The 11,244-nt window shown below is 49.9% G+C and overlaps 1 protein-coding gene across 1 annotated transcript; it reads left to right on the plus strand.

Annotated features, from left to right (window-relative positions):
- The first annotated feature begins 737 nt into the window (after window positions 1–737).
- On the plus strand, window positions 738–10,556 carry NRN1 (neuritin 1). Its single transcript, XM_006864110.1, has 3 exons — window positions 738–1,457; window positions 5,536–5,680; window positions 9,369–10,556. The coding sequence occupies exons 1-3, from the start codon at window positions 1,403–1,405 to the stop codon at window positions 9,595–9,597; spliced, it is 429 nt and encodes a 142-aa protein (XP_006864172.1). The 5' UTR covers window positions 738–1,402; the 3' UTR covers window positions 9,598–10,556.
- The last annotated feature ends 688 nt before the right edge of the window (window positions 10,557–11,244 follow it).

Raw genomic sequence — 11,244 nt, forward strand, 5'->3', positions numbered from 1 at the left:
GCTTTATTTGATGCAGAAAAGGGGAACAAAACTAAAATGTAACGACGCTTCGAAAAGAAATAACCCTGTTTGTTTATCCTTATAAACTCGAACTGTCGTCGATATCACCTTGCAGCAAGCACAAAACGCAGCTGCAGAAGCGCGTCGCTGCGGAGTAGGCTGTGTCTGCACCCGGTCTGTGCCGGAGCATCATGAGAATGCAGGTGTGTGGCTCCGGGTGTGTGTGCGTACGTGATGTACGTGTGTCTGTGTGTGTGTGTGTGTGTGTGTGTGTGTGTGTGTGCAGCCCAATAGGCGCATCCGAACCAGAGAAAGTACTCTGTACACCAGTGATTGCTTTGGAAATTTCCTAAAGTTCTTAAGAGTTAATAAATCACTAATATCGATAATCGACTTTACAGAGACACCAGCTCTTCCCCCTCCCCCCCACGTCACCATCCCAGTGTCTCTTGAAGCGAGGCCTGTGGCCAGCGCCAAGCGTCGGAGGTGTTGAATTTCAGAGGGCACGCTGAATATATTTCAGGGCCCTCGGGTGTGCGGACCAAAGCCCCTGGTACCTGGGCGTGCGGCCGCTGGTGTGTGGGGGCTTGTGCCTGGGCTCAGGCGCTCCAGGCTGCGCCCCGAACTCTGCTGCTTGGTTAAAGAGAAAAGAGAATAGGCAAGTGCAGGGGCGGCGGGGGACTTCGAATTAATAGAATTGGTTTAGCTGTTTTTCCCGCTCGGGCTCCAGCTCCTTTAAACCCCCCTGCACTGTAGGGCGGGCGCTGACGGCGGTGGCGCAAGTGGAGGAGGGTGAGCAGGTTGAAGCAATCGCCCAGCAGTGCAGTGGGCGCGCCAGGACTTCCCGGCTCCAGGCAGGGAGGGGAGGGGAGCCCCCGTTCAGCACTAGGAGGGGGCGGGATTAGGGGACCCAGGAATGGCTAGGAGGCGGGGGTGGCCGCGGAGATTGCAAAGTGGTCACCCCCAGGAGGCGAGATTTCGTTAGGATCGCACATTAATTGGAGATATCAGATTAATCCCAGCTTCTGATGACTATAAATGGCGATTTTCTACCAAGGTGTCTATATTAAAAAAAAAAAAAAAAATCACTCCGTGTCATCCCCCACGTCAGGCCTGCTCGTGGGCGTGAGGCAGTACTTCCTCCGCCCCCTCCTAATGGAGTGAACCATTCCCAGCTCTTCCCCCTCTCTCCCCCAGCCTCTCTCTTTCTCTCTCTCTCTTTCTCTCTCTCTCTCTCTCTTCCCCGCTCCCTCTTTTTCTCTCCTCCCTCTGCCTTCCCTGTGCATAAAGTCTCCGTCGCTCCCGGAACTTGTTGGCAATGCCTATTTTGCAGCTTTCCCCCGCGTTCTCTAAACTAACTATTTAAAGGTCTGCGGTCGCAAATGGTTTGACTAAACGTAGGATGGGACTTAAGTTGAACGGCAGATATATTTCACTGATCCTCGCGGTGCAAATAGGTAAGTGGCCGCCGGGACTCGGCGGCAGGCTGAGGGAAGCTGCGGCTCCGACCCGTGGCCAGACGGGGCTTTTGGCAGGCCCACGGCCGCTTAGGGGTACTGAGAACCTGAGAAACCCCCAAGTCGAGCGAGGTATCAACTCTAGGAATTCGAGGGTCCCGGCTTGATTATCCTAAAGGTGGTTGGTTTTCTGTGTGCAGTGGGTCATTTACCGAGGGTGTTTCCCCCCCTTTTTTTTTTCTAAAGCACACGTCCATTTTTGCTTCTCTCTCCAGCGCGCTCTGGGGCAATGCATTGGTCCTTGCGGTGCTGCAGGGTGTTATTTTGAAGGGTCGAAGGTGAATGCAGAAATTTACCTCGTTAGGCAGCTAGGACTGGAAAGTTTATGTGAAGAAAGCAAAGATATTCCCGGCTCAAACTGCTGCATTTAGAACTTTGTCATTCTCCTTGCACGCCCCCCACTTACTCCCCCTCACCCCATCTCTAGCTGCAGCGTTTACACGGGGCACCGCAGACCAGACTGGGGTGGGGTGGGGGGAGGCTAAATTCGAGAACGATCAGAAACCCAGGTCACAAAATTGAATATGTGTAGTATTGAGGAGAGCAAATTCAGCCAGATGTATATAATAATATATGAATTCTATGTATATATGAATATAATTTTATGGATACAAGTGCTTGTTACTTTATACATAGACAATCTGCATTTTATACGTAGAAAAGGGCTCAAAAGTGTTTACAATGTGTCGTGTGTGCTTGTAATTTTTGTTTGTTTGAAGTTGGTTATGGACGGGTTTATTTTGCCTCTATTATGTGCTAAGGAATGTTGAGTAGTGGTTACACATCAAGTGTCTTTAAAGTTCACATTTTTCCATCTAGCATGAAGAAAATGTTATGGGGACACACACACAAAAAAATTCTCTGATGTCCTCAGAGCATTAATTAACGAGCCTAAAGTGAAAGTGAATCAGGTTATTAATAGAATGAACAAGAGAAAAAATAGAAACTCTTCAAACGGCTTTTGGAGACCCGGGAAATTGTTACCTCCTATCCTCTTAGGCTGTAGCATTCTTTGCAGACAAATCCTTGCAGTTATCAGGGGGTGGAGATGCTTTCCAGAGTTGGTTTTGGAAAGGGAAGGAATGCATAATATTTTTCACCTAGACAAATGTGGAAGATTTGGAGTTTTTTAAATATTTAAATAAATTATTTGCAATAGGGTTTTTATGCATGTCACAAGATTGGAGTATTTGAGGCTTTGATTTTTTTGGGGGGTTGCATAAACATTGCAGGGATGAGAGAGTGTCTGGATGCGGCATGTTGGCATTTTCCTTTAATTCTAAAGAAGTAACTCAGAGCTTTGAATCTGATTATTTTGAAGGAATCTTTGACATTGGTGCAAAGAGTTGCAATAAATACAGGACATCTCTAATTGCAGCCAATCCTTAAATAACAAAAACAAGCAATCATAGCATTCTACAATTAGCTTATGAATTTTAGAGCGCAGGAAACAGCAGTTGTTCTTGAGAGAGAGTTTTCAATTGGGGAAGGTTTGGATCTCTATTTTCTATGCCTGCCAGGGAAAAAGGAAAACAATTTACTATTAATTGTTTTGAGTCCCATCCTGGTGGGGAATAATCTCCCTGGGGAACACAGTGGGTGAGCGAGTGCTGGAGAAACTCAGCACACCTTATCCTTGGTCAAGAAATGACCATATGTTGGCTGCAGAATGGAGGGTGGGCATCTTTGTTTTCCAATATCTGCCCTTTCCCCACCAGAACCTCGGTATTTATTCATTTATATCTGGGAACTATCCTAAATTATTGACATTTTGACAAGAAAAATAGGGGTTGGGGAGGGGTGGGAGGTGAAGAGGGTGTTGAACCGTAATGGACAGCGGCGAGAGGAAGTTTGGAATGAATGAGAGGTCAAAGGAATGAATGAACAGATAGACATGGCACAAGACAGGGACAGCACTGAGAATAGGGTATGAGCCTGGAGCACCCGGGTTTAGGAAGGACAGTGCAGGCCCAGGAGGCTGCGACCTGCCCAGAGGCGTGCACCTGCAAAATGCTTCCCGAGCGTAAACTCCCAGCCTTCCCCAGTAGACTGGAGACCAAGGAGTCATGTGTGCAAAAGACAGGCATTTTCACGACTTCGTTTACACACGCACACACTCACACCTGCGCCTTGGAGGTGTAGAGGGGCTTCGCCTTCGTTGATGCCGGGATATCTGATACCGTGACAGGCGCGCTTCCCACCCTTTTTAAGCCTTAACCTCTCTTTTAAAAATTGTCAACGAATCTTAGGGGTTTCTTGCTCACCACCGAATGTGTAAGGGTGGCAGTAAGGGGTAAGGCTAGATTCTGGGAGGTTGACTGTTCCGTTTCTCGCTGCAAAGTTACATTTAATAGAGGATGATTTGAAAGATTTGCTTCATTATGTCGGGGATCTATTACAATAAAGGTTTTTGTTTTTACGAGATTCTATGTTAGTGTTCAGTTGGTTATTGCAGTGGCAAGGGTATTTATGATGTCGTGTGGGGAGGACCAGGAAATTGACGAGGGTTTACGTATCCGCTCGAGCTGAGGTCGAAGTTAACCCTGGTCCCTTCTCTGCGCTTCCCGTTCCGGATTAGAAAGCACCAGGACTGCCTTGCTCTTCCTGTAGCAGTTTGCAAAGATAGCGAGCTTGAAGGCTGCTAAGGCTCAGTCACCTTCTCCCATAACCGTGTGTCTAGCCTCGGCGCTCGGGCACAAGCCACTGCGGGGGATGGGGTGAGGAGCAGTCATTGTCGGGGCTGGGAGGGGTGGCCCGAATACCGCAGACCTGCAGGCGGGCGACCAGGGTAGTGAACACTGGAAGCCGATTTCGCCAAAGGAAGAAGATTAGCCACTCTCTCTTCTCCCTGCTCTCAAGCAAGCTGACCCCCGCCTCTCTCAAGCCCTTTCTGCCCTGGGGGTTACTTGGCAGCTCCGAATCCAGCCTGTAGCCCGTTTCACTGGTTTCAGGCTGGAGAGAAAGGCCACAAACAAACCAGCTACTTAACTTGACTGACTTGACGCTGAGTGGCCTGGGTCATCTTGTCCTGCTTCTGCCACTCCTCTCCTCTTGGAACCTCCATGAGAGGCTGAGGGTCCCTAGGCCACTGATGAGAATCCTAAATTGGCCCTTGACTGCGAGGTCAGGCGCACAGGACCAGGTCCTGGAAAGGAAGGATCTCACGACTGGGTGTCTTAAGGGTGAGTGAGGAGCTGAACCATGGACCAGATAAGGGGACAGGGATTCTGAAGCTAGTGCCTCCGTGGAGGTGACTAGAGATTACCCTTGCAAATGCACCAGTCCCGACTGCCAGTACCACCAGTCTCCCCTAACCAGGCTTTGGACACTGAGGTCCATCTCATTCCTGTGGGGGTGGGGTGGGGGTGCATCCCCCCTCAACTACGGAAAGACTCCATAATGAAAGAATCAATTAGTGAGTGCTGTTGGCATCTAGAGCATTTATTATTATTATTATTAGCATTTATTCAGCAGTGTTTGCTGAGTACCCACCAAGGGCCCACTGGCTGACTGGACTCTGAGCTTTCGGTTCAGCTTCCTGACCTGTCCTGTCACTCTGGTCCCCTTCCCATCCCTTCTTCACCCCCACACTCTGCTGTCAAGACCCCGCCCTCTGTCACCTCAGAAATTTAAGACTGCACTGCAAAAGGCAGTGAAAAGACTTGTTGGGATGTGTTGGGAGTGAGAAGAGGGGGCGATGGAAAATAGAAAGATAGGAAGATGATGGAAAGAGCTGGGGGATAGAAAAGGATTCGCCACAGAAAATGCCACCTACACTCACAGGCACAAAGGCACGCAGGCGCGCACACACAGACAATTTGCATAAGAAAAAAACGTTGGGTGCCGGCCAGTCATTCTTGGACGGCATCTCTAGATCACCTTTAACACCAAGCCTCCTGGAGATCCCAGCCCTCCATAAGGGGAGAGTGTGCACGGGGTTCTATGCTGGCTAGCCGACCCCGTGGGGCGACAGTGTGGGGTCGTGGCGCTGCTGACCAGTGTCCCCTCTTCCTCACAGCATACCTGGTGCAGGCCGTGAGAGCAGCGGGCAAGTGCGATGCGGTCTTTAAGGGCTTTTCGGACTGTTTGCTCAAGCTGGGCGACAGTATGGCCAACTACCCGCAGGGCCTGGACGACAAGACGAACATCAAGACTGTGTGCACGTAAGTGTGGCACTCTAGCCGGCTGGGTTTCTGGGGTAGGGGGCGCTGATGAGGTCTGAAAGCATTGCACCTCCCCGCCTGCGCGCTGTGCAAGGCACCAGCGGGAATCCACTCTGTCTCCTATTGCAGCTCCAGGCCTGGGCCTGAGCTAGTAGGGCCTGAGCTCCAAGAGCCTGGATATGAACTTGAACCGCCAAGGGAGCCTCCCGGCTGGTGCAGACTACAGAAAGGCATCCTACACCATCCTACTGGACAAGGCCCTGTCCTGGCCTTCAACAGTCTCACAGCAGCATGCAGACATTCGCCCACTGGACACACTGGGACCTAGGGCAAAGCACAGTGAACATTAACCAGTTCTTTGTGCTGCAGAATCCCTCTGCCTTGAGTAAATCACACACAGAAGAACTGTTGGTTCTGGTTTGAGGAATATTTAGAGCATACTAAATTTTCCTAAAGAGAAAAGAATCTGCTTAGTCTGTCCATGTGCCACTGATAAAATATCCCTTGAGTTAAACCAAGAAAAGGGGGATGTAAACAAGCGACTCAAAGTACCCCTTCCTTGCTAAGGAAAGAGCTGAGAGAAAATTTTGTTGTGTGCCACCACGGACTTTACCCAAGAAAAGCATATGGGGGCGTGCACTATCATCTTAGCTGCTTTTGCTGCAGATTTCTAGGCCACCTTCCTTGCCTTTCTCTGTTTCTTTCTCTTTTATTCCCCCTTTCCAAATCTACTTGGTTTGTCCAGATCAGGGGTGTGGGCCCAAGGAGGACTGAAAAAATGCATGGCCAGGCATGGTGTTTTCCAAGAGCTTAGCTGGAGAGCTTTGCTCCCAATCACAAGAGGAAACCAGCAGAGCCGGACATTATACTGGTAGCTCCTGCAAACCTTAGAAATTTCCCTGTCCTCTGCAACACACACACACACACACACACACACACACACACACACACACACACACACACTATAAGAAGAGAGAGCTGCACCACCCCCTAATAACTGTAAGAATAAGGCCAAGTCAGGAAGTGTGCCTTACTCCCCAGAGGCTGAAGTGACTATTTTCTGCACTGTCCTTTTAAAACTGTGAAGTTACTCTTCTTCTTAATTTGGGGAGGAAGTATGTTTGATTTATGAATAATTAAATAGGGACTAACTTTGCTACACATTTTCCCAAATAGTCTGGTGCCCTCCCCTCCCCAGCCCACCCCCAAAAAACATCAGCTAAGTGGTTATACCTTCTTCACACCATGAATAGAACAAAGGCTGGACTAGGATGCACACCCACCCACTTTTATTTTATATGTCTTACCATGGAGTCCTGGTGTGGTGCTGTGGGCTAATGTGTCAGACTGCAAAGTCCTTTGAACTGCAAGGTCGGTGGTTCAAGCTCAACAACTGCTTCTTGGAAACCCTACACAGGGTCAGAATTGACTAGAAGGCACTTGACAACAACAACAACAATGGGATAGCACCTAAAGCCTCAGCTTTATTTCCAGCTATTTAAATTTTGTAAGAATTTTTGTCCTGGAAGACAGAGTAATGTAGAGGGAAACCTTCCCCCCATCCAAAGGTTGAAGACCACAGCTGGGTCCAGTTATTCCTGGTGTGCTTTATGAATTACCCTGCTGAAACCATCTTCTCCCAGTACTCCAACCCGCCCTTCTTCCAGAGGGGAGCACTCCTTATCTGGGTGAAGTCCTTTGGGAGGTGCACTTGCCACAGAAGCTCTGCAGCAGAGGCCTTCTTTCCTCTTGGCATCTCTAACTCTTGCTGTTGTTGTTGTTAAGTGCCATCAAGTCAGTACCAACCCATAGCGACCTTATGCACAACAGAACGAAACACTTGCTACATAGTACAAATTAAGGACATTGGAAGCCCTACTCCTGCTCCCCAGCCTTCATAAATGCGAGATTGGCTGTGGCTATTGAAACAAAACATCATCAGCTCAAGGCAACTCTACTAGCATGTTATTGTTGTTAAGTACCGTGGAGGTGGAGTTGGTTCTGACTCATAGTGACCCTGCACAGGGTTTCCGAGGCTGTGAATCTTTACCGGAGCATCTTTCTCCCACGTAACAGCTGGTAGTTTTGAACTGCCAACCTCGAGGTTAGCAGCCCGATTTGTAACCACATATCTAACTCTTAATGAAAGGTCAGTAGTTCAAATCTACCAACCCCTCAGCAAAAAAAGATCCGGCTTTCGGCTCCCGTAAAGGTTTACAGCCTCGGAAACCCTGTGCCGGGTTGCTATGAGTTGGTTCCCACTCTACCAAGGCACACACCCACAACCACAACTATTAGCCAGAGAATGGGGTGGAAGTTAAGCAAGGGTAACTCAAAATGCAGTGCTTGCCTTGAACTGTTTATAGTCCAGGCCACTGAGAAGAGAGAGAGAGAGGAGAGAATACAACCAAAGGGTGTGGAAGGCAGTCGCCTGGTCACCAGGGTCAGGTGAGGTGGGAGCCAGCCCAAAGCTACCGAGACACACAGATCGACCCAGCTCCGAAAGGAGACAGCGCCCCAGGAATCGATCACGGGTTGAGATTATATTTAGTCTTGAGATCTATTTTGGTTTTCAGAAGAAAGGGGAACAATAAAAAAAAAAAGGACAAATTGGATGAAGGTTGTGGGGGCGGGGCGAGGAGCCCCAGAGGAAAAAGTGGCTGAGGCAGGCGCGCGGTGGGTTCCTGGAAGGAGCAACCGGAGCGTGGGCCCTCAAAGGCTGGCAGCCGGGGCACCGCGCCACCCTAGAGTCCTGGCCCAGGAGGGGGTGGTGTTGCCGGGCACTACACCACGAACGACTTGGGGAGGATGCTACAAGGAGCCCAAGTACACGAAATGACCGTTGTTGGGGTAGAAGACTCATGCGCGCAGGGCCTGGAACACTGGGTCTTGCCCAAGCAAGGGAAAGCCAGGTCGTGTGCTCCGGCACTGACACTCACCGACCCCAAGAGGGGAGAGGCAGGCGCAAGTCTCTGGACCGAATCTGAGCCGGGGACCGTGGGGCGCAAGACGGGCGTCCACCATGACTTTAGCAACTGAAGAGGAGGAAGAGGAAGTGAGGGTCGAAACCAAGGAGAACTGAGAGGATGAAAATCAATGGAGAAGACTTAAAAGGAGAAAGGAAAGAGGGGGAATGTGGAATACGGGAAACAAAAGGAAGAGGTGGCGAGGGGGAAATTGAAAGGAGAGAGGGAAGGCGAAGGCGCTAGTGTACTGAGCGCCGAGGGGGAGGGAGACAGAAGGGGTGAGGGGGAGGAGAAAGCAAGAAGCCAAGAGGGGAGGGCCGCTGAGCTCGGAGCTAGTAACCCATCTTGCAAGCTAAGAGGCATTAATGGGCAGCAGCTTGCAAGGCTTAGCACTGTTTTCCTAGCTTTCCCCGAGGAGGGCGAGCAATCTGTTTGCGCATCCCGAAAAGTGCCAGCGCCGCTCAGCTAGCGCGGTCCGGCTCCCGGCTGCCGGTCCCCGCCGAGCACCCCGGGAGGAAGAGGGCGGACCCTCCCCTCGGACAGACGCTGTGGCTAGTGTTCTTGGGCTGGGAAGAAGAGGTTGGGGGCGGGGGGGGGGGGGTACGCCAGTGTAGGTTGGCGAGGCCGAGGAGAGGAGGTGCAGGGGCAGGGGCGCAGAACCAGGGTCTTTCTGGTGCCCAAAGTGAAACCGGCCTCTTCTGTCTTGTTTTGCTCCTCACCAGATACTGGGAGGATTTCCACAGCTGCACGGTCACAGCCCTTACGGATTGCCAGGAAGGGGCGAAAGATATGTGGGATAAACTGAGAAAAGAATCGAAAAACCTCAACATCCAAGGCAGCTTATTCGAACTCTGCGGCAGCAGCAACGGGGCGGCGGGGTCCCTGCTCCCGGCGCTCTCCGTGCTCCTGGTATCTCTCTCGGCAGCTTTAGCGACCTGGCTTTCCTTCTGAGCGCGGGCTAGCTCCCCCCGTGCGCCCACCCACACTCACTCCATGCTCCCGGAAATCGAGAGGAAGATCCATTCGTTCTTTGGGGACGTTGTGATTCTCTGTGATGCTAAAAACACTCATATAGGACTGTGGGAAATCTTGGTTCTCTTTTTTGGTTTCGTTTGATTCCTTGTGTTTTATTTGCCAAATGTTACCGATCAGTGAGCAAGCAAGCACAGCCAAAATCCGACCTCAGCTTTAGTCCGTCTTCACACAAAAGTAAGAAAACGGTAAACCCACCCCCATTTTTAGTTTTTGTTTTTTGGCAAAAGAATCTCAGGAACGGCCCTGGGCCACCTAATATATTAATCGTGTTAATACATGGGAAATGACGGGCTCCTCCTAATACGAATGAGAAGGAGAGGAGAAGGCCACGGGCAATGAATTCAAGAGAGATGTCCACGTGGGAAGCATATGGTGAATAATTCACGCTCACGTCTTTCTTCCACAGTATCTTGTTTTGATCATTTCCACTGCACATTTCTCCTCCAGAAAAGTGAAAGGACAGGTTGTTAACTTTGTGTTGACTCGGGTAGGACGGAGAGAGGAGAAGGGTTGAGGAAATCTCAGACAGAAAGGGAAAGACTGCCTAGGAATGCTGCTAATGCCCCCTTAGGGGTTAGCTTTACCTGCTGTTATCGATGCATCTTTCCAAGTTCACTGCCTTTTATTTTCCCTCCTCTCCCTTGTTTTAGCTGTTACACATACAGTAATACCCAAATCTCCAACGGTATAGATCACAAGGGGGGATGTTAAATGTTAATCTAAAATATAGTTAAAAAAAAAGATTTTGACATAAAAGAGCCTTGATTTTAAAAAAAGAGAGATGTAATTTAAAAAGTTTATTATAAATTAAATTCAGCAAAAAAGATTTGCTACAAAGTCTAGAGACATATAAAATAAAAGTTATTGTTTGAAAAGGGGGTGTCGTTTGTTTCCTGCCCCAAGTCTGCATTCTCGTGAGGCCTAAAGGGACACAGCCGACGGCAGGTAATAAAATTCGCCTATTCACAGAGTCACCAGATAAACTATTGTCGTCAGGCAAACAGGTAAGTCTCAACTCTGGACACTTCGCCTTTCAAGAAATTCTGCTTACTTAATGGGATCCTTGGTGTGGTGCTGGAGTATAAGCATCGGACCCCAAGGTCGGTTTGAACCGCAAAGTCGGCAGTTCAAGCTCACCAGTCGCTCCTCGGAAGCCCTATACAGGCTCATTATGAGTTTGAACCAACTCGACAGAACGCCATCAACATATCAGGCAGAAATAATTTCCTGGGGAGTTTGGAGGAGGTAGCTTCCACGCACTGAGCAGGCACAAGCAGACAGAAGGCCAGAGGGCTGCCGCTGCCGCTGCCCCTATCCCACGCGGGGCGGAGGCCACTCGTACAGAGTCCTAACCACGGTCCCTCCTCCTCGCCTCTGCGGTGGCCAGAGGCAGTTTGCAAAGAACCGCCATTAAGGGCTGCAGCAGAGGGGCCTAGAGGCTCTGTTCGCTGGCAGGATCAGGTGAATCCTTACATAATTAATAAGACAGCTCAGCTGAAATGGCTAGGAGACGCGGCTTTATTGATCCGACAGGAGAAACTGCTTCCACCTCTCCTATTTATA

The sequence above is a fragment of the Chrysochloris asiatica genome, unplaced genomic scaffold (assembly GCF_000296735.1).
Source record: "Chrysochloris asiatica unplaced genomic scaffold, ChrAsi1.0 scaffold00060, whole genome shotgun sequence".
NCBI classification, from domain to species: Eukaryota; Metazoa; Chordata; class Mammalia; order Afrosoricida; family Chrysochloridae; genus Chrysochloris; species Chrysochloris asiatica.

Bases quoted from the DNA above. Each gene is read 5' to 3' on its own strand.
- NRN1 (XM_006864110.1), top strand. From the start codon at position 1,403: ATGGGACTTAAGTTGAACGGCAGATATATTTCACTGATCCTCGCGGTG. The intron at 1,458-5,535 runs GTAAGTGGCCGC...TCTTCCTCACAG, and splicing joins GATCCTCGCGGTGCAAATAG to CATACCTGGTGCAGGCCGTG. The intron at 5,681-9,368 runs GTAAGTGTGGCA...GCTCCTCACCAG, and splicing joins AACATCAAGACTGTGTGCAC to ATACTGGGAGGATTTCCACA.